This window comes from Pogona vitticeps, chromosome 2 (genome assembly GCF_051106095.1).
Source record: "Pogona vitticeps strain Pit_001003342236 chromosome 2, PviZW2.1, whole genome shotgun sequence".
NCBI classification, from domain to species: domain Eukaryota; kingdom Metazoa; phylum Chordata; class Lepidosauria; order Squamata; family Agamidae; genus Pogona; species Pogona vitticeps.
In genome coordinates this window covers 209260255-209283997 of record NC_135784.1, presented here as the reverse complement: position 1 = coordinate 209283997, position 23743 = coordinate 209260255, and the positions used below count along the sequence as shown (strand labels likewise).

Here is a 23743-nt window from a genome sequence, read left to right as displayed (position 1 = left end):
CTGAAGAAAGCTGACTCGACATAATGGTGCTCGCTGAAATCCTGGGGCTTACTGTAGTAAGCTGCATTAATGTAGACCTACTAATTCAGTGAGGATTTGGTGAGTCAACCCCTCCATGATTTCCATAGATTCAAAGAGGTCTATCCTTATAGTGACTCTTTACAAGCCAAGAACGAAACAACAAGCAATCATTCCATATGAGAATATTGTATTAGAGGCATATTGTAGTAAGTCAAAAAGGGTTTAATGGTTGTTGTGGGTTTTTCGGGCTCTTTGGCCATGTTGTGAAGGTTGTTCCTCCTAACGTTTCGCCAGTCTCTGTGGCTGGCATCCTCAGGGGATAGCACTCTGTGCTCTGGTGTAGTTGGCTTGGGAGTGCCCAAAAAGGGTTTGACTGCATTCACTATAATTAATAATTGTGTGTCGTCAAGTTGATTCTGACATACGGCGATCCTTTCCAGGGTTTTCTAGTTAGTGAATACACAGAAGTGGTTCACTATTCCTTTCTCTTTTTTTGAAGGGGGTGTTCTAGCTAGCTCTTCTCTCAGGAGACACAGTGGGGGGAGTCAAACTCTCAACCTCTGGCCCCACAGTCAGATACTTACACCAATGAGTTATCCAGCTGGCTATAGAGAAGAATTAAAACAATGCAAAGATATGCTTCCACTGCCCTTCAAACATCTCCAGGTGTTGTAAAAATCAGGTCCATATCCAGCAACATAAAAGTTAAGAACATTTTAGGGGCCAACCAAAAGCGCACCCATCTAAGCTCCCATTACAGCAAAACCCAGAAGAAGCAGTATGGTTTCAAGGCAAGTTGTAGCATGGGTGATTAGAAGCTATAATACAAGTCTGACTGAATAATATCAGTTGGTCTTCTTGGAAAGCCTATCCATATAACCACTATTCATGTCTATGCTCCAACCAGATGCTAAAGAAGAAAGTAAATGTTTTTATGCAAGCATCCAGGAGGAAACTGATCACACACCAAAACAGATCTGTCGATAATCATACAAGACTGGAACACAAAAGCAGGAAAATAACATATCTAAACTTTGCAGAAGATTTAGACCTAGGAGTCAGAAATGAAACACAAGAGTAACTATAAAATTCTATGAATCCAACCATTCATTTACTGCAAACACATGCTTCAGGCACCCTAAAAGCTCATTATACACATGGACATACCATATTTTTCTGTGTATAAGATGCCCCCATGTATAAGACACCCCCCACTTTTCTAATCCAAAGTTAAGAAATTTAAGTGGGACTTAACAAGTGTAGGGGGAAAGGGATCAAAGTGCTGCAGGATTGCTTTGATCCCCGCTTTCCCCTCCATTTGTTTTTGTTCTCTCCTCAGCTTACTTCCGTGTATAAGACGACCCTCAATTTTTAGTCTAAAGATTTTAGACAAAAGTATAGTCTTATACATGGAAAAATATGGTAACCAGGTGGTCAATACTAGAATCAAAAAGACTCCACAATTGGAAGGAAAAGATGGGAAAGCTCTGTTTTCTACTGTAAAGAACAGAGCAGGACTGGACTGTAAAACTGTTAATATCTAAAAATAGACAAAAGCTGAAAAAAGTGCACTAAACAATTACACTGCCAAATTTAATTTCAATAACATTCCTCAAGAATTTAAAGACCATATAAAGATCATATTTGAATGACTAAATTCAACTACCCATGAACTATAAGAACTGAGCAATGAAACCAGAAATGTTATCAAAGAGGAATGCAAGACGACTATGTAATTAAAAGAAATGAAAATCCTCAATGGATGACAGGGAAAACACTTAACATTTTTAACAGCAAAGAAAATGTAAAATTAAAAATTAACACGTATATGGTTAGAATCCTGAATGCAACTTTTCAGTGCCTTGTACATACAGACGAAGAGAACAATTACAATAATCATTGCAAAGAAATAAGACAATAAAAAAGAAAAAAAACAAGAGTACTCCTCCATTAAAAAAAATCAAAGAGATTTCTAAAAAGGAGACTAGAAAATCAAGAAGTGAATATTATTCGAGTAGGATGAAATAAAAGAAATAAAACTTTTTCCTCTGAAGATGCCAGAGATTGGTGAAACGTTAGGAAGAAAAACCTTAAGAACATGGCCAAACAGCCCGGAAAACTCACAACAACCAAAATAAAGAGACGTTGGAACTGCTGGGAGAGATCATCAGGAGATTTGGGCTGAGGAGTCAGCAATATGCTGACAGCACTCAGCTCTACCTCTTGTTTTCCACCAAGCCAGGTGAAGCGGTTTCTGCGCTGAACTCATTTCTGGACCTGATAATGGACTGGATGAGGGTTAATAAACTGAAACTCAAAACAGAAGTGCTGTTGGCGGCTGCTTCACTGGACAGGCTAGAGGGCCATTTCCCTGCCCTGAATGGGGTTACACTCCCCCTAAGGGACAGAGTCCGCAGCCTGGGGGTGCTCCTGGACCCTGGTCTAACTCTGGAAGCCCAGGTGGACTCGGTGGCCAGAGGCGCCTTCCTTCAGCTGCGGAAATTATACCACCTATGGCCCAACCTGGACAAGCAGAGTCTCATGACAGTTACGCATACACTGGTAACATCCTGTATACATTACTGCAATGCTGTGTACGTGGGGCTGCCTTTGAAGACAGTACGGCAACTGCAACTGGTTCAGAATTGAGCTGCATGGCTGGTGAGTGGGAGGGCCGCTAGGGAACACATCAGCCCGATTCTGTTCAAATTACATTGATTACCAGTTGCTGCCTGGGCCCAATTCAAAGTGCTTGTTTTGATGTATAAAGCCCTAAACGGCTTGGGCCCTGGATACCTGAAAGACCGCCTCCTCTCACATGATCTAGCCAGGGGCCCCTACTGAAAGAGCCATCCCACAAGGAGGTAAGAAGGATGGCTTGTAAACAAAGGGCCTTTTCGGCAGCTGCCCCCAGACTATGGAACACCATCCTGAGGGAGATTCATCCGGTGCAAATGTTGACGATGTTTCGACGCCAGGTCAAAACCTTCCTGTCCCAGAAGATTTTTAATTGAAATAATATCATCTGTGAGTCCTGATGGCAATTTTTAGAGCACTGTATTTTAATTGTATTTTAATTGTTTTATCTTTTTATTGTATTTAAATTGTTGTAAGCCACCCAGAGATCTTTGGGTAGTGTGGGCAGTATATAAGTTAAGTTAAGTTAAGTTAAGTTAAGTTAAGTTAAGTTAAGTAAGTAAGTAAGTAAGTAAGTAGGTAGGTAGGTAGGTAGGTAGGTAGGTAGGTAGGTAGGTAGGTAGGTAGGTAGGTAGGTAGGTAGGTAGGTAGGTAGGTAGGTAGGTAGGTAGGTAGGTAGGTAGGTAGGTAGGTAGGTAGATAGATAGATAGATAGATAGATAGATAGATAGATAGATAGATAGATAGATAGATAGATAGATAGATAGATAGATACGATGCAAGACAATACATTCCCTCAAAAAAGATAGTTATGATCAAGGACCTTCCATTTTTGAAAGCAACAAGAAAGGTGCTCTCAAAGTACTGTAATTGGAAAAAGGGAATCACTAGGAGCAGATGAAATACCCATAGAGCTCTTTCCAAGGTATAAATACAAATTTCTATCAAATTTCTAACCAGCAAATAAGGAAAACAAAACAATGATCCTCAGACAAAAAACATTCGAATGCACGAAATAAGTCAGTTTAAATCTAAACATAAGATCCATTCCTATGCGACAGCTAAACATCCTTTATGGAACTGTATGGCTAGCCGCATCAACATGCATCTGTGTGAACTGGTTTTTCTCAGAGTGCAGTGTCATCCTTATAGGTAATGACTGGGGTGAACAAAGCAAACACATACCTAATTTATAACAGAACCCCTGTGGTAGGTTTATGTGGCTTTAATGCTTCATATGACAACAGAAGGAGTGGTTAAGGAAGACATGGGCAGTGGCAAGCTCTCCTAACATTGGAATCACAGGAAGGGATTGATTATTAAAGGCTGTAGGTCAAATGATGAGCTGTCTTGATTAAATCTCCTGTCATGTCGCAAGGTCAACAGAAACAAATCTTTATATGGACAAGATAGCTTGTGTCATTTCCATTAATGGTTCAGCTGTAAGAGACGGTAAGAAATCAAGATCTGTGCAGCTTCACAACCTGTCCCACCAGGGAAGCCTTGACATAGGTAGCACCAGAGTCAAGATGTGCATAATGTTAGCTACATTAAAAACAAATAAAGGCAGAAACACATTATATTCTCACAGTTAATTAGGATTCCAATGTATAGCCAAAACTTTAATGTTGCCAGTGAGACAATGGTTAGAAATACGGATGTAGATCTTGTTTGCTATATTTTTTTAATTAAATTTTTTTAGTAATTACAATTGGCAACAAGCTAAAAAGAGAAAACACACAGAAGATCTAATCTCCGCACTCTTAGGGAGCAGGCTGGGTAGGTGGGGCTAGTCAGCCTTGGAAGGCAGCTCATCTAGGAGAAGGAAAACTCCGATTTCAAACCTCCATTGCCTTGTGGCTATATCCACTGATGGAAAAGGCTTCAGGAGTTAACCTTGAGGCAAAATCCGGAGCCGGAGTCCCAGAGACAGTTCGTGTCGTTCTGGCAACTCCTGCAACACCGCTGGAACCAGTTGTATTGGCTCTTGCCTTTCCATTGGACTTTCCATTTCAGTGACATGGAGAGGGGGAATTTGCTGCTTAGGAAATAGCCTACCCTCCATATTATTTTACCCAGGCTACGTGCTCTGGAGAGAACACCCCAGCTTCGCATACAGTGTCGGAACAACACAGGAAGTAGCAGTTACCAGTTATAAGTCTTTGCTTCATTGGCATAGAACATGATGCCAGGGGCTACTTCCAACAATGGGAGAGGTCATTGCACCTCACTAGGTAGCTACTGCCTGCCTTAAGCTGGGCAGTCCCCAGCCAGTAAGGTGCTACCTCGCCACGGTCTGTTAACTTCACGGGGTGCATGGGGTTTAGGGTGAAAGCTGACAAGCAGATTGATAACCCAGCACTATACAACAATCATAAGAAAACTTCTGCCCTAAAGTTGGGCACCTGGAATGTTCGGACAATGACCCCTGGCTTTTCTGATGACCTGCAGGAAATAAACAGTGTGTACAAGACAGCTGTCATAGACATGGAACTGAGTAGACTGCAGAGGGACATTGTTGCCCTGCAAGAAATAAGATTACCAGACATGGGATCTGTCAAAGAAAAATCTTTTCATTCCTCTGGCAGGGAAAACCATTGAATGAGACCAGGGAACATGGTGTTGGCTTTGCGGTGAGAAATATTCTGCTGAGATCCATTGTTCCACCTACTGTGGGGAATGAAAGAATCCTGTCTCTGCAGCTCCACTCATCAGCAGGACCGGTCACCCTCATTAGTGTGTATGCACCAACATTGTCGTCCACAACAGAAGTCAAAAACAAATTCTACGACGATCTGGCAGCTGCTATCAAAAAAATCCCTGAGAATTACTGTTCATTCTTGGAGACTTTAATGCTAGAATGGATGCTGATCACAAATCTTGGCCCACTTGTCTAGGCCATTTTGGCATTGGGAAGATGAACGAAATTGGTCAGTGCCTGCCCGAGTTTTGCTGTTATTATGGTCTTTGTGTCAGCAATACGTTCTTTAATAAGAAGCTTCAACAAAGAGTTTCCTGGAGACATCCAAGATTGAAGCATTGGCATCAGCTCGATTTGATCCTCACTAGATATTCTAGCCTTCCTAGTATTATGATCACACACAGTTACCAGAATGCTGACTGCGATACTCATCACTCCCTGGTGTGTAGTAGAGTAAAACTGCGAGCAAAGAAATTGTTTCACATGAAAAAGGAAGAAAGACCATGTATTGACATCAGCAAGACTCACGATTAAAGAAAAGTGGAGGAATTTGCCCAAGTGCTTGAGGAAAGCCTTCCAGGCCCGGCAAATGCACCTGAATGATGGGAACATTTCAAGAATGCTGTTTATAACACCACCTTGTCCATATTTGGCAGGAAGACCAAAAAGGTGGCAGATTGGTTTGAAGCCCATTCGGAGGAGCTGATGCCAGCCATCGAGGATAAAAGGATAGCTCTAGCAGCACACAAAGCCTGTCCTAGTGAGTACAACTTGCAGGTTCTTTGAGTTGCTCATAGCAAAGCCCAACAGGCTGCCAGGAGATGTTCCAATGATTATTGGCTTCAGCTCTGCTCTAAGATACGGATAGCAGTGGAGAGAGGTAACTTCAAGGGAATGAATAACGGTATCAGGTAGGCTTTAGGTCCAATACAGAAGAAATCTGCTCCCTTGAAGTCTGCTACAGGCATGATCATCCAGGACCGAGCAGAGCAGATGGAACACTGGGTGCAGCACTCCTCTGAGCTATATTCCAGAGAGAATGTAGTAACCAAAGAGGGACTAAATAACATTCAGTGCCTGCCTGTCTTGGAAGATTTGGATAGCGAACCAAGTTTGTTGTCGCTGTTGTTTAGTCATTAAGTCATGTCCAACTCTTTGTGACCCCATGGACCAGAGCACACCAGGCCCTCCTGTCTTCCATTCCCTCCCGGAGTTGGGTCAAATTCATGCTGGAAGTTTCATGTTGTCGAACCATCTCGTCCTCTGTCATACCCTTCTCCTCTTGCCTTCACACTTTCCCAACATCAGGGTCTTTTCCAGGGAGTCTTCTCTTCTCATGAGATGGCCAAAGTATTGGAGCCTCAGCTTCAGGAGTGTCCTTCCAGTGAACACTCAGGGTTCATTTCCTTCAAAATGGATAGATTTGTACTCTTTACAGTCCAGGGGACTCTCAAGAGTCTCCTCCAGTACCACAATTCAAAAGCATCAATTCTTTGGTGGTCAGTCTTCTTTATGGTCCAGCTCTCAATTCAATCCATCGTTACTGGAAAAACCACAGCTTTGACTATGCGGACCTTTGTCGGCAAGGTGATATCTCTGGTTTGTGACATGCTGTCTAGGTTTGTCATCGCTTTTCTCCCAAGAAGCAGGCTTCTTTTTATTTCTTGGCTGCTGTCACCATCTGCAGTGATCATGGAGCCCAAGAAAGTAAAATCTTCAACTGCCTTCATATCTTCCCCTTCTATTTGCCAGGAGATGATAGGACGAGTGGCCATGATCTTAGTTTTTTTATGTTGAGCTTCAGACCATTTTTGTTTTTTTGTTTTTGGGTCTTTCCATTGAACCAACTTTAACAGAAATAAAAGCAGCCTTGGATTCACTCTCCTCCGGCAAGGCACCTGGAAAGGATAACATCCCTGCTGAAGTGCTGAAGTACTGTAAAGAGATCATCACCACTGAGCTGTATGAAATATTTTGGAAAAGATCAGTCTACATCCCAATCCCAAAGAAGGGAAGTGGCAAAGAATGTTCCAACTACTGTACAATTGCACTCATTTCACATGCTAGCAAGGTTATGCTCAAAATCCTACAAGGCAGGCTTCAGCAGTATGTGGATCAAGAAGTCCCAGAAGTACAAGCTAGATTTTGAAGGGGCAGGGGAACTAGAGACCAAATTGCTAACATGCACTGGATTATGGAGAAAGCCAGAGAATTCCAGAAAAAGCATCTACTTCTCTTTATTGACTACGCAAAAGCATGGCAGAAAACAAGGAGGACTTAAAGAACCTCTTAATGAGGGTGAAAGAGGAGAGTGCAAAAATGGTCTGAAGCTCAACATCAAAACAACTAAGATCATGGCCACTGGTCCCATCACCTCCTGGCAAATAGAAGGGGAAGATATGGAGGCAGTGACAGAAAGATGCCTGCTTCTTGGAAGGAAAGCAATGATAAACCTAGACAGCACCTTAAAAAGCCACCCTTCCCCCCGTGCCTTAATTGAAGCTTTCTCTTTTGCTTGCCTCTTCTTTTTCATAGTTTTGAGTCAGTCTCTCTCACTCACTCTCCCTCTCTCTCACACACACATACACAGCCGTCCACCCTCCCTCCCTCCCTTTTCTCCATACATTTTCTACATACATTTAAATAAGCTTGATGAAGCCCTCGGTCTCTCGCACCTTCCTTCCCTCCTTCCCTTGTTAACTTGATCCTTTCTCGCCTCCTGCTTGCTTGCAGTCATTTCCGGAGGAATCAGTCATTCAGAAGCCTCGGATTGATTGATTGCCCGGGGCTAATCCACAGCTGTAACCAATCAAGCAGGCTTATCTCTGATCTCTGAAAGAACGGAGGATTTAGAAGTGCCCTGCTGCAACCAAGGAAGTAACAGGGAGAGATGGCTTATAATTTGAAGTTTGATTGCAGGGGAAGGGGTGGGAGGGAGGGAGGGGGGTAGCATTCTGCTCATTACTCCCAGGATTTTAACTTTTACCCAATTTGGGGTAATTTACCCCTGTTTCCCGACCACTGCACTACATGCTGTTCCAAGTCCTCCATACAGAGTATGTTACCATAGTCTCTCGAGACTGAAGGATGCCTAATCTAATCTAATCTAATCTAATCTAATCTAATCTAATCTAATCTAATCTAATCTAATCTAATCTAATTTAATCTAACAGCAGTATTATATAGGTAAGCTAAGTTGTTTAGATAGTTTATTCTTGAAGTGGCGTTCCTTTACTTCTTGGAGTCTTTTTTAAGATTTCTGTCATATGTCATCAATCAATTTCTTCTGTGCCTTTGGCAGTGCATAGCATGCTAAGCTGCTGTTAACAAACAAAATAAGTTGATGCCATATGTTGACAAATGAGACTGCTATTGATTCTACTTGGGTTATTTTCATTTTACCTGTTTCTCATACAAGGCTAGAGACCACTCTCTATTTAACCAATTCAGGGATCATTCAGATGGGCAGTTCTCTCCCAGTTTGATGTGGGGAGGGGGCTGTACTCTTTTTCCAGCAACCACATAACATAAATCACTAGAGCAGACCAATTTGCCTCTAGAGCACTGTAACCCCACATGTTTGTGAGCTCCTGTCAGGAGCCCCTACTTTTTTGGTGCACGTTAATAGGATCCTGTTTAATCCATTCTTAGTGCGTACAGTCACTGAGAATGGACTAAAATTGAGCCTTGCAGCTTTCAAAGCTGCCAGGGCTCCTTCCGGTTCCAATTTCTGGCACTGTCAAGTGGCTTAATAAGCAAACCACTTCAGGATATAGGCAAACTGAATACTTTCCATGCTCCTCTGAAGAATGGCAGGGAAAGTGCATTTTTTTTTAACTCTGGTAGACCATCACTGAATTACTTAGATTAAAAAATTTTAAAAATATTTTGCTTTTGCGTGAGTTGCCAATCAAACCCACAGCTGTGGGTAGTTTCTCCATTAGCAGTACACACATAGCAAATATTTTTTAAAAAATTAATCTTAAGTGATTCAGTGCCACATCAATGTTCTAGCACAGGTAAACATGATTTCAGTGTTCAATTGATAACAGAAGTAGCTGGAGGGTTGTTTCAGGTCGATATGGTATTTGGATGTGAGGACTGCACCAAATGTAATACCACTCCTCCCTTGACCTCAAGCACCCCTATTTAGACCACACCAAAACAGTCAGTGCAGTTGCACCCTTAGTAAATCTACACATCCTGCCCCTGTATATATGAATGAAAAACTCCTATTTCCTTCATCCCTGGCTGATCAGATTACAAGAGTTTACTGCATTTTTCATATTTAAGTACTTTCTTTTGCAAAAAAAAAGGTTTTATTAAACCTTGCATTTTGTTCAAAATACATTTTTGCACAAAACTTAATGGTGATGATGATGGGGAGGAGCCCTTGTCCTTTTGCTCTTATGAAGAAGGGGGAAAAAAATCAAAGACTGAAAGTAGGAAGTAATTTCATGTAAGTCCAAGTATCTCAAGCCTGCCTACTAATTTAACAGAGAAGGACCTTAAGAAGATAAAAATTGCGCACCACCACACAGTTCTCACTGGAAATGTTGCCTCTATGTACTGTGTGGGCTCAAGAGCTGTAGATTTGGGGTTTTATTTCATTTGATGTTAATGTAAAATAGTGGGTTCAAACATGGAGATGGCTTCAGCACAGCTCTTTATTTGCACGAGACACAACGAACAAACACTCACAGCAAGCTATCATATATACCCAACACATTCCCCAAAGCACCCCCCCAACATTCAATCACTCAATAATCACACCTAGCAGCAACATTTGTATGCAAAACCTCTTCGTTATTCTTATCCACCCTCTTCATGGATTGCTGCCTTGTCGTGGCGAAGGGGCTTGAGTAACTCAGAGAAACTATGGGCTATGCCGTGCAGGGACACCCAAGACGGACAGGACATAGTGGAGAGTTCCGACTAAACGCAATCCACCTGGAGTAGGAAATGGCAAGCCACTCCAGTATCTTTGCCAAGAATGCCCCATGATCAGAAACAAAAGGCTAAAAGATATGACGCTGGAAGATGGGCCCCTCAGGTTGGAAGGCGTCCAACATGCTACTGAGGAAGAGCGGAGGACAAGTACAAGTAGCTCCAGAGCTAATGAAGTGGTTGGGCCAAAGCCGAAAGGACGCTCAGCTGTGGACGTGCCTGGAAGTGAAAGGAAAATCCAATGCTGCAAAGAAAAATACTGCATAGGAACCTGGAATGTAAGATCTATGAACATTGGGAAGCTGGAGGTGGTCAAACAGGAGATGGCAAGAATAAACATCGACATCCTGGGCATCAGTGAACTAAAATGGACAGGAATGGGCGAATTCAGCTCAGATGATTATCATATCTACGATTGTGGGCAAGAATCCCGTAGAAGGAATGGAGTAGCCGTCATAGTCAACAAAAGAGTGGGAAAAGCTGTAATGGGATACAATCTCAAAAATGATAGAATGATGTCAATACGAATCCAAGGCAAACCATTCAACATCACAATAATCCAAGTTTATGCACCAACCAGCATTGCTGAGGAGACTGAAATTGAACAATTCTATGAAGATCTACAACACCTTCTAGAACTGACACCAAAGAAAGATGTTCTTCTCATTCTAGGGGACTGGAATGCTAAAGTAGGGAGCCAAGAGATAAAAGGAACAACAGGGAAGTTTGGCCTTGGAGTTCAGAACGAAGCAGGACAAAGGCTAATAGAGTTTTGTCAAGAGAATAAGCTGGTCATCACAAACACTCTTTTCCAACAACACAAGAGGCGACTCTATACATGGAAATCACCAGATGGGCAATATCGAAATCAGATTGATTATATTCTCTGCAGCCAAAGATGGAGAAGCTCTATACAGTCAGCAAAAACAAGACCTGGAGCTGACTGCGGTTCTGATCATCAGCTTCTCATAGCAAAATTCAAGCTTAGACTGAAGAGATTAGGAAAAACCACTGGGCCACTCAGGTATAATCTAAACCAAATCCCTTATGAATACACAGTGGAAGTAAAGAACAGATTTAAGGAACTAGATTTGGTGGACAGAGTGCCTGAAGAACTCTGGATAGAGGCTCGTAACATTGTCCAGGAGGCAGCAACGAAAACCATCCCAAAGAAAAGGAAATGCAAGAAAGCAAAGTGGCTGTCCAACGAGGCCTTAGAAATAGCAGAGAGGAGAAGGGAAGCAAAATGCAAGGGAGATAGGGAAAGTTACAGAAACTTGAATGCAGACTTCCAAAGAATAGCAAGGAGAGACAAGAGGGCCTTCTTAAATGAACAATGCAAAGAAATAGAGGAAGATAACAGAAAAGGAAAGACCAGAGATCTGTTCAGGAAAATTGGACATATTAGAGGAACATTTTGCGCAAAGATGAACATGATAAAAGACAAAAATGGGAGGGACCTAACAGAAGCAGAAGACGTCAAGAAGAGGTGGCAAGAATACACGGAGGAATTATATCAGAAAGATGTGGATATCCCGGACAACCCAGACAATGTAGTTGCTGACCTTGAGCCAGACATCCTGGAGAGCGAAGTCAAGTGGGCCTTAGAAAGCCTGGCTAACAACAAGGCCAGTGGAGGTGATGGCATTCCAGTTGAACTATTTAAAATCTTGAAAGATGATGCTGTTAAGGTGCTACATTCAATATGCCAGCAAGTTTGGAAAACTCAACAGTGGCCAGAGGATTGGAAAAGATCAGTCTACATCCCAATCCCAAAGAAAGGCAGTGCCAAAGAATGCTCCAACTACCGTACAATTGCACTCATTTCGCACGCTAGCAAGGTTATGCTCAAAATCCTACAAGGTAGGCTTCAGCAGTATGTGGACCGAGAACTCCCAGAAGTACAAGCTGGATTCCGAAGAGGCAGAGGAACTCGAGACCAAATTGCTAACTTGCGCTGGATTATGGAGAAAGCCAGAGAGTTCCAGAAAAATATCTACTTCTGCTTCATTGACTATGCGAAAGCCTTTGACTGTGTGGACCACAGCAAACTATGGCAAGTTCTTAAAGAAATGGGAGTGCCTGACCACTTTATCTGTCTCCTGAGAAACCTATATGTGGGACAGGAAGCAACAGTTAGAACTGGTCATGGAACAACTGAGTGGTTCAAAATTGGGAAAGGAGTACGGCAAGGCTGTATATTGTCCCCCAGCTTATTTAACTTATATGCAGAATACATCATGCGGAAGGCTGGACTGGAAGAAACCCAAGCCGGAATTAAGATTGCCGGAAGAAATATCAACAACCTCCGATATGCAGATGATACCACTCTGATGGCAGAAAGTGAGGAGGAATTAAAGAACCTTGTAATGAGAGTGAAAGAGGAGAGTGCAAAAAACGGTCTGAAACTCAACATCAAAAAAACTAAGATCATGGCCACTGGTCCCATCACCTCCTGGGAAATAGAAGGGGAAGATATGGAGGCAGTGTCAAATTTTATCTTCCTGGGCTCCATGATCACTGCAGATGGAGACAGCAGCCCTGAAATTAAAAGGCGCCTTCTTCTTGGGAGGAAAGCGATGACAAATCTGGACAGCATCTTGAAAAGCAGAGACATCACCTTTCCAACAAAAGTCCGAATAGTCAAAGCTATGGTTTTTCCTGTCGTGATGTATGGAAGTGAGAGCTGGACCATAAAGAAAGCAGACCGCCGAAGAATTGATGCCTTTGAATTGTGGTGCTGGAGGAGGCTCTTGAGAATCCCCTGGACTGCAAGGAGAACAAACCTATCAGTTCTAAAGGAAATCAACCCTGAGTGCTCACTGGAAGGACAGATCCTGAAGCTGAGGCTCCAGTACTTTGGCCATCTAATGAGAAGAAAAGACTCCCTGGAAAAGGCCCTGATGTTGGGAAAGTGTGATGGCAAGAGGAGAAGGGGACGACCGAGGATGAGATGGCTGGACAGTGTCTGCGAAGCAACCAACATGAACCTGACACAACTCCGGGAGGCAGTAGAAGACAGGAGGGCCTGGCGTGCTCTGGTCCATGGGGTCACGAAGAGTCGGACACGACTAAACGACTAAACACACACACATTCTTATCCACAGAGGAGGAGTTCTCAATGTGTCCCTGGTGGATGACTTCGATCTTGCACGGGGAAGGGGGGCTGCGTGTCTGGGGGACCTTGTTCGTCGACTGCTCCGCAGCTTCTGCAGTGATGGTGTCCTCGTATGATGCCTTGAAGTCCAGATTCCTCCTCGCAAAGAGTCATCTCTAGAGCTTCTCATCCCAAAGGCCACACACCAATTGATCACAGAGGGCTTCCTTCGAGGTCAGAGAACTCACATAAGCTCAGTGCTATGACAAAAACAGCAATCGTTTCCCCTGGAGCTTGGTCCTGCTTATAAAAGGCATGGTGACAAGCAATCCTGGAAGGCTACAGTGAGAAGTGGTCTTGTAACTTGGCATTAATTGTTGCAAAGGACACAGCATCAAGCTCATGTGGCACCACCAGAGCCCAGGAACTTCAAACATGGATCACCCACAAACACTTAAGAAATGTGGCCTTGACATGCTCAGCATCATTAATCTCATTTGCTGTGAGATGGAACTGGAATCGAGAAATAGATAAGTCCCAGCAATGTCAAATGACTCAAAATGGCCATTAACAGCCATCCCGATTACTTACACCGGAGAAATCACAGCAACAAGCCTTCACCAGCACACAATTCACTTCTATTTCTTAAGGTTGCCTTCTCATGCATTCAGCCGATGCATCAACTCCAGTCTTGGGCTGCCAACCCATGCATCATCCCACCTTCATCGCCAGTGTAAAATAGCAGGTTGAGACACGGAGATGACTTCAACATAGCTCTTTATTTGCAGGAGACACAATGAACACTCACAGCAAGCTGCCATATATATACAGTACTCAACCCTTCCCCCAAAAACACACTCCCAACATTCAATCACTCAATAGCCACACCCAACAATTAAAAACTCCTTTGGACCATCGCTAGGTCTGTAGGAATAACCAGCTCAGCAAGCACAGGCAATTGCAGCACAGCTGCAAGCAGCCTATCCAACAGTGGATCTTCACCTGAAGCTCCCAATACATTACAGTTAACATTTAACGTTTGAATTTTTCATTTTAAAAAATTTTAATACCTTTTTTCAAATATATATATATATATATATATATATATATATATATATATATATATATATATATATATATATATATATATATATATATATATATATATATATATATATATATATATATACTGTATATATATACTGTATATATATACTGTATATATATACTGTATGTGTGTGTGTGTGTGTGTATATATATATATATATATATATATATATATATATATATATATATATACACACTGTATATATATAGAAAGAGCTTGGTTTATGTAACTTGTAAGCTGGCATCATTACTATCCAGCAATGGAAAGGTGGGGTATAAATGTACTGTAATAATAATACCAGTAATGATAATAGTAATGCTAGCAATAGTTCTAGCTCTGACCGCCATATAGTGCTGTGCTGAAGCAGAGCACACAGACTGGATTTGCTGTTTCTTAGTTTGAGAGTCTAACGAGATAATTCATTGATTGAATAGCTGGGGATTTCAGCAGGTACAACACAATACACATTCATTTTTTTATATTCAGACATCTGTTTTTTTGCAGATATGTTCTCCCACTTGTTGGAAGACCTATTTTGCCACAGCAGATGATCTTCCTGACATCCGCATCTAGCATTCATTTTTGCATTGTTTTGTGATTGGTCATTGAAAGGTAAACTGAACATTATTTGCCTGAGAGCTAACATGCACGTTGCTAAGGAAATCCCACCAGGGGAATGAAAACAGGTTCACTGCAGGGAAGATGCATTTCTTCAGTTATCCATTATAAATCTGAGAGCTCACCTGCTGATGTTTGGGTTAAAGTGGATGGGTTTTGCTGCCTTAAACCTTGGTCTGAGTATGGGGTATCTTATAGACCGGCTGTGGTGACAAAATGACATTTTGTTGTCATCTGATTTTAAAAAAAGGAACTGGCTGCAGTGCTCTGTCAAGTGGACACTCCATGGCAAACCCATGTTTGTTCCACATGAAGTGTAGAAAGATCCTCAACGAACCCACACTACAGGATTTTAATGCCCAAAGAAGACAACGTATGTACTGTAATGACAATGAACTGGACTTGACACTGAGTTTACTACCCTAAGGCTGCATTTCTGCACCTGTTTACTGCAGAGCAGCAATGAGTGATGAATTTCATTCACTTCAGTTCATTTTTTAAAAACAAATACATCCAAACGTGTAAATTTCTTTGTGTTTCAAATGGAAGGAATTTAAGATTAAACCAATCTCAATGTGGGATAAACAAAAGCTGAGAATTGTCCATCCAAGTCCAGGGTTCTGAGTGCTTTAAAGTCCAGATTTGAATCTCTGTGGATTGAGCCATATTTGTGCTTGATTAGAGCAACCACTGTTTTCTCTTGTGAGACTCCTCATCTTTAACAGCCATCATCACATTAACAGCGGGTGGTTACAACATGCTCCTCTATATGTTAGGGGAAACTGTTTACTAAACTTTGACTGTGCAAGTGGAAGAAAATTTCATCTCAGTTCCTTTTCTCAGTTATTTATGAAAATATCACTGATTTTGTTTTCATATCTATCTAAGATGGAAAGAATTTAAGCTTTGAAAAAAAATGCATCTGAGAAAAGCAAAACTGACATTTCCTAATTCATACTTTTCAGAATTGCTTTGAACATCTCTGGGAATGATATACAAAGTGTCTCAAGCTCTTTACAAATGGCACCTTCTCCCCAAATAAACATGTTTGATCAGCATCACTGCAGTAAGATTAATTTTTTTAAAAAAACCCCACACACACAAAGTAATGAGGTCTTCATTTGCATTCTGTTAAGAAGAATATCACCAAGGAAGCAAAATACAGATCAGGGAATGATTAGAGCCAGAAAGCTGAATCACTATTTCATGTACAAATCATGGGTGGGGGGTGGGAGGGACGTCAGAATGAACTGGTGCAGAGTATGTTTACATGATTGCTGCCACATATTATTTGAAGGTCATCAAGCCCTCCATATATCACAATGCCATAAGGCTGAACCTGTCCTCCCTGTCATCAATTTATCACTTAGTCTACCATCTGGACACCAAATTCATCTCTCAGGGGACAATTTCTAACATTCCAAACCTCTGAGCAGATTGAAGCCAAATTATTCACTATTTAACATTCATGCCACTGGAGTAATTCCTCTTTTTAATCAGATGGCTACAAAATGTCATTTTATCACTACAGTAATAACCATTGACTATGGTTTGGCACACACTGATCACAAGCACGACTGAGAGTATCCAGTAAATGGGCATTCAAAACCCAAATTTCTTGCTTTGTGTGTCACAGGTGGATTTGATCTGAAACAGGTCTTCTCTCACCAAATCTTCCAGGTATTCAGAATAATCCTCTCCAACTCATAAAGTTGCATTTTTCCTCCTTTTTATACAGGAATGTTGCGGGAGGGTCAGTATTCCTCTCTCTCTCTCTCTCTCTCTCTCTCTCTCCCCCTCCCTCCCTCCCTCCCTCCCTCCCTCTCTCTCTCTCTCTGTGTGTAACTGACAGTTGCGGAAAAGCCTCATGAGTTTCATCCAAATGTCACACTTCATCCCTTTGCTCCATGTTGATTTCTGTTGCTTTTACAGACCCCTTTCGCATCTGAGATGACCTATGCATGTCTACTGAGAAGCCAATTCCATTGAATTCAGTACTCCCAGCCAGAGAAGTGGGTATAGGAATGCAGAGTGTATGTATATGTGTGTATATATGTGATGATGTATATATGCACTATAATGAATGTGCCCAAACAGACTGGGTTGACAAGGCATCTGTGGAACTGAAAAATAGTTTCCCCGACCATGTCAGTGACACTGATGGTTGGAGGGAAGGAGAGCGAAGTAAGAATAAAAAGGATAAGATTTCGGAAGATGTTTAGAGCACTACATCAGAATCTATCTGCTAAATCCTAGTAGTAGTTCTGGGAGTCTCTTTTTTAAAGTCTGAACTGCAGGTGGGTGAACGGTTGTTCTGTTTTGTTTCTGAGGTGAAAAGGGGCCTGTTTTGTTTTTCAGGTGAAAAAGGACCTTCAAGTGTTCTACAAGGTCACTGGTTACAACTGTTTGCTTTCTGCTCACTGATTCTGTATGCAGCTGGCTGAGGATTTTGAAAAAACATCTAAGGCTGCTTCTTTCTCCCAGTGTGGTTTACCTATTCAATCATTAGCAGTTCTGGGGAAAGTAACTAGGTTTTTGGTAATTTCTCTCAGAAAAGTCAGTCAGTGAGCAGACAAAGACCACAATGTGTTACTAGCTCCTTGGTGTAATATCATTAATACCTCAAAGCCAATCAAATCTGCCAATGTGACAAATTCACTGAGTGTACATATAGTCAGTTTGGAGTGAGGGCAACTGGACTGGAAAGGGGAGGAAAATGCCTATCAGATGCAGGCAGAGAAAGAAGGGGAAAAGGATTGCAGCTGTGGCTGTTGCCTCTGCCAGGAGAGTAAGATGGGAGAAACACCATAGCTCTGGTCACTCAGGGTCTTTGTAGGCATTCATCTCCATGAGGAGCCTTGCCATGCATCCTCGTTTTCCGTGCTCCTAGAATTGTAAGCTTTGGTCTGGAATCTACAGGACAGTTGTAAAATGGGAGACCCAGAGCCAATCACAAGAATTTGAGAGAGTCTCACATGCATTGTCTTCTGCTGAAACCAAGTTATCTAGAAACTGAAGTAAGGATGTGAAGAGTATTTGAAACACCTCTCATTCTCTGTGATTGTTCAAGTTCTGCCATGCAAAGTACCCTCCCCAAACTTCTGCAACCATGAGATTGCTCAGCTTCCTGTAAAAATGTGACCAGTTCAAAACCCTTTCCAGGGAATCTTCTGCAGGAAAGGTGCCATTCTGGGACAGGAATTGGAATTATTCTTTGCAGAAAAGAAACATCATAAAACATCCAAGAAACAGCTATGACTCTCAAGTGGAAAAAAAAAATCTTGATTCAAAGAGAAACGAAAGAAACTCCCCCATCTTACTGAGGGGCTGCAAGATCACACCCCCAGACTGAAGGAGGTACAACACAGAGAACACCTCAGTCTCCTTCCTGAAAGATGCAGACATTTATTAAGCAGTAGAAGCTCATTCTAAGAATCTTCCTTTGGCAGTCAGGTAGGAAAAATGGGGTGGGGGTGGGGAATGGATTGAATCATTTACAAATCCCATACAGATGACCTGCAGCCTCTTCCAAAGACAGCATACCCCAGAGCAGATCTTGTCAAACTGTAAAGGACTGCTCCCCTTGTCACAGGATCTTAACCCACTGGGTTGCCCCATTACTGAAGCTTAATAAATAAGTTTCTTAAAGGGATGCTTGGCAGAGACAGATAATGCTGAAGATCTGGACATTTACATCTGCCTTCCCATTCCTACTACCTTAGGGTCTGATAAATCCTGCTGCCTTGAAGACACTTGGAAGGAGTCTTTGGTGAAAACTCTATAAACATCAAATCTGTAAGCAGGGGCAGGTGGAGGAGGCAAAGGAGGCAGCTGCCCTCCCCATCCTGCATGCTTTTATTACTTTAAGATACACAGACTGACCTGTTGTGGAGGTACACCCTATGCACGGACATTATGCTAACATAAGGCTAACGTACTACCATACAGCGTTGCTCCATCCAGGAAAAATCCTGAAAACATTCTTGCCTGTGATCATGTTTGGAGACTAAAGGAAGGCAGGCAACCTGTCTTTCCCCAGGCGAGAAATGGACTCAAAAGCACTGAAAGAGGAAACAAACATGAGAGGCGGAAGAAGGCGGCAAGTGGTGGCAAGTGAGAGCTGTGGCTCCCAAACAAAATGCATATTGTAATATGGAAAACTTTAGGTTCCCTTTGTGCAGTGGAGTGCTCTTTGGCCTTCTATGCTGTGCACCTTAAATCTGGGAGGTCTGCATCCACAGAGAGGCAACCTGTGCAATTTCATCCTCATGTTTTAAACTGTGTACACATTTGCACAATGCATTTTGACTGCATCCCTATTCCTGATTAAAGAATGTTTGAGTGGTGCTTTTCTAGGGTGTGCATTCTTCTACACATCTTTGGGGGTCCACTCATGTACAGAGTCTGGAGTTTACACTGAGGAAGCCTGAGAAATCCAGACAGGGTGACGTTTGCATCCCCTCTCCACCACTACCAAATTCATCAGAGAGTAAGACGGATGTCTTATTTTCAGTAACTGTCACTATTATGATTGCTCATGCTAAGTTTCTGAACTGTCATATTTATTGCCAATTATCTAATATACTTTGAGCCGTTTGCAGCGCTGTTTGGTGGAGAATGAGCCCTTCCTTGCCCAGGGAGGCCCACCTCACAGTGGAGAGGTGCTGCATCACATTCCACACAGGGACGGCACATCTCTAACCAACCTCTCCTCAGCAATGCTCTTAGTGGCCTGGTGTAAAAGTGTAAACTGGAATCATGCTGGAACAGCAGGCTCCAAATCTCAATCCATTTCCATTTGTATCCATATTAGGTTTTTGACATTTCAATATGCATCTACTGATTTTATGTTTGATTTTATTCTTTTATTGGGATTTATTGCATTTTCATTATGCTGCTTTTTAAACTGGATGGTGGGATGGTTAGAGAAATCTATTCGATGACACATTTAACAAACATCAATCAATCAATCAGATCTCAAGTTTTTTTCCAGCATATTCAGGGACAGGAGCTTTAGGACAGCACTTCCTGCCTACCACTCCCTCCTTTAACATAACCCCCAAATCCCTATATATATACCCTACACATTGCACATCTTAGAAGAGTTAGGTATTCTCTTATGGGGTAATATCATAAGATTGAGCTGGTACGAAAAACCTGTTGGCCCTCCAGATGTTATTAGACTCCAGTTTCCATCAGCCTCAAACAACATGGCAAACCATCAGCGGCAGCAGCAGACGTTCTTTACCCCTCCAGGCTAACATCTCACTCGTGTGTCTCAAACACTAAAGTCCAAAGCACACAGAGGTCCAAACTACATATTACACCTAACCCCCCATTACATTATTTTGTGAAGGATTTTAATAGCCAGCCCAAGGGAACCTGTACAAACAAAGGCCCATGTGTGGATGTGCAGGATAGAGCATGAGAGATTGAGCTACTTGTTCTCCATGTGATCCCAACAGCTATCAAGCCCCCTGAATCTACTATTTGAATAGCAGGGAGAGGGGAAGAGTTCTACCCTATAATTCCTTCTTTAATGCTGGCTGCATTCATAGGCAACATGCAATGCATCTCACATGCAGTTTAGCCCTCGAGGGTCTAACTAGGAAAGGGGCAACTCAGTGGGTTTTTAGAAGAAAAGCAAGCCATTTGCTCCCTTCTTTTTAATAACTAATAAACCCTTTAAATCCTTAGATGCTTCCTTCCCCAGCCAATGCAACCCATCTGATGTTCTTCCAGGAACAATTTCAAAGGATTTAATGCAGAGTAGGTCTGCATTTCTTAAATATAAAGGCATATATTAGTGGATTAAACTGACCAAAGGAAAACAACCTCCTCCAAGCAGCCATTCCTCCATCTACAAAGGAAATATAGACGAACTGCCCATTCAGGAGCAGTTCGCGTAAAGCACAACATCTGTTGATCATTGGCAACACAATGGCAGAGTTCCTAAAATCCAAGCAGCCTTCGTGTCATTTTCTGCCTTCTCAATTCAGACCTGAGATGCACAGACGGCGGTGGCTGCACATACCGGGCCCAGCCCTCCAGAGTCTGTGTGGCTTTGCTTTATTAAGCATATCGGCTGGATGAAGTGGGGGAGCAAAGCCTCCTCCCTGCTTATAGAGGTGAATCTTTATGGGTTACCTCAAGGACAAGGTCAGAGAGGATGAGGAAAAAGCACAAACAGTATGCCTCACTGGGAGAACCGTGGTTCTTCTATTATAAAAATATCCTCTTCCCCTGAATAAATTTAAACAAAGAGAATTTTTTAAAAATCAATAATTCAGTGTTGGGAATGCTGAAGATGGAGACCTCCAGTTTCAAAATACTACGTCTGATCCCCAGTTTATTGCACAGTGTCAGGTATTTGTGTAGGATTATATTAGAAATAAATCACAGTCATTTTAAGGACCAAAGAAAGAAATAGTATTTTGACTTGAGGAGCTTCAAGCTGTCCCATCCCAATTTCAGGTTGTTAACAACACACTTCTTTTGTCTGAAGTTTCTTGAGGTAGATGAAGAAAGAGCGCCATTCTGAAAGACCATTCCACCCACTCACCCATCCACCTTCGGTTTCTTCTCCTCCCTCAACAATAACATGATCACTTATACAGACAGCATGGCATGATGTGCATTAAAAATCAATCCCAAACCTGTTCGGTTTAACTCTTTGGAACTGTTCCCAAGATTTTTTCCAAGGAAGGGCGTGTCTGCCACATGGCAAAGAAACTGATCACAAGCCTGAGTTTTTTTTGTGGGATTTTTAGCAAGAGTAAGCGGCACATGTTAAGAACGACACTCACCACCTCTTGGCTCAAACTGTATGGTGGCTCCACGTGTCCAGTGATCCACAACCTTAGTTCTCCAGTTGTTATCAGACTTCAGCGCTTAGGAGTCTTAAATGGTATTGCTCAGTAGAAGAGGGTGGTCGGAGTTTTGATCAAACAACATCTGGAGCCCCACATGTTAGGAAACATTGTCCTAGACAATCCTGAGATGTACAGCTTTTTCCATGGGTATGCCGAATTGCAACTTATGGTATCCTCCTTATGCTTTCAAAAAAATGATTCGGTGAAGCAGGCTGGAAAAGGTCTTGTATGTACATGTATTTTCTTGACCCATTAAGTCTGATAAGAAATTATTAGATGCACAGGCACCCTAAGTCAAGTTCCACTTTATTACCAGGGATAACGTTATCAAAGCAACTACAATGCTGTAACACATTTATCTGGGAATAAGTCCAACTGACTGACTTCTCTTGCACAGGCATCCTCCAGAAAAGATATGCATTGTGTTATGCATTAACCATCAGTCCCGTTGATACTGGACATTGCTTCAATTCTTAACATGACAAACAGCAATAACTGCAGAACAGTTTTTACTGAAGCCCAACCAATGCACATTTTCAACCCAAGAGACGCCTGCACCTGTCTTTAAAATGAAACCACCCAACCTCTCCCAAGGGATCTGCCAACCAAACACTGCACTTCAGGTGAATGCACTCGAAACACACAGGATCCTTCCTTCCCCACTCACCCACCCACCCCTGCCCTTCCACATGTCTTTCAGGGAGGCCAAGGAAAACTAGCAAACAAAAAACCTGGGGTCACCGTCAGAAGAATCCAACCTCTCCTGTTCTCCATTCCAAGCAAGAATACCATTTCTCCTCGAGCAAATGGAGCAGAAAGCAAGCAAGCAAAAGGTAAACTCAGCACAACTTCACTGGTCTTATTTTTCTTTTCCTTTTTTTTAAGGCAACAAAATTAAATAGCACAAGAAGGAAGCCCTAGGGCCAGCTCTTTTACTGGCATGCAAAGCGGCCCTCGATTTCCCATCCACAACCCAAAGAGAGAAGTTAAATGCCCTCAATATCTAGGAGGAGACTTACTGCAATAGCTTGGAGCCTCTCCTTGTGCAATTCAGCTTCCGCCATCCTGGGAGAGGGAAGGATGGATGCAGCAAAGCCGGGAGGTGGGGTTGGGGATGAGAAGAAGGAGAAGAAGCCACTGCAGTCACCAAAGGAGTCGCGAGCCTCCCGTTAAGGGCCACGGAGTCTTTTTGGGAAGAAAAGCCAAGGCCAGGGATAAAAAACCACCACCACCACCCCTCACCAACCCGGCACAGCTGCGAAGAAGACCAGGGGGTAAAAAAAAGGAGACAGCCCACAGGCTCAGGGGAAGAAGAGCATTTTAGCCCCTGGGACTGGACTGGTGCCTGCCCGCCTCCTGTCTCCCAGCTGGAAGGCTGCTGTGGCTGGAGCTGTTGCTAGCTGCTGCGGCTGCTGCTGCATTTCATCGCCTCGGCTGCTGCTGCTGCTGCTGCTGCTCCTGCGGCTTCTGCGCGCCGTGGCTGTCACCCAAGCCATCGAGGCGCTGCTGCCAAAGCCGCCGAGTCCCTGGGATGGCCAGCATGGCTGGGATTGCTTGCGTTCCTTCTTTATTTCAATTTTTATTTATTTATTTATTTGAAATACACGCTGGCGGGGTTGGGGTGTGTGCTTGACGCGGCGCTCGCTCCTCCTCTCTGGCGGGTCACCCTCAAGGAGGCTTGGCATCAGCCGCCTGCCGTAGTAAGCAGAAGAACCTGCATGAGGCGGGCGCGGGAGGGGAGA

General features: G+C 42.8%; 1 protein-coding gene across 2 annotated transcripts in view; it reads right to left on the bottom strand.

Annotated features, from left to right (window-relative positions):
* Positions 1-23455, bottom strand: part of PALM2AKAP2 (PALM2 and AKAP2 fusion) — a 160034-nt gene extending 136579 nt beyond the window's left edge. For both annotated transcript variants that reach the window (XM_078384866.1, XM_078384867.1), the window contains exon 1: positions 23021-23455. In XM_078384866.1, the coding sequence (XP_078240992.1) occupies positions 23021-23065 (45 nt within the window). In that variant the 5' untranslated portion in view covers positions 23066-23455. The remainder of the gene's footprint in view (positions 1-23020) is intronic.
* Positions 23456-23743: the final 288 nt, after the last annotated feature.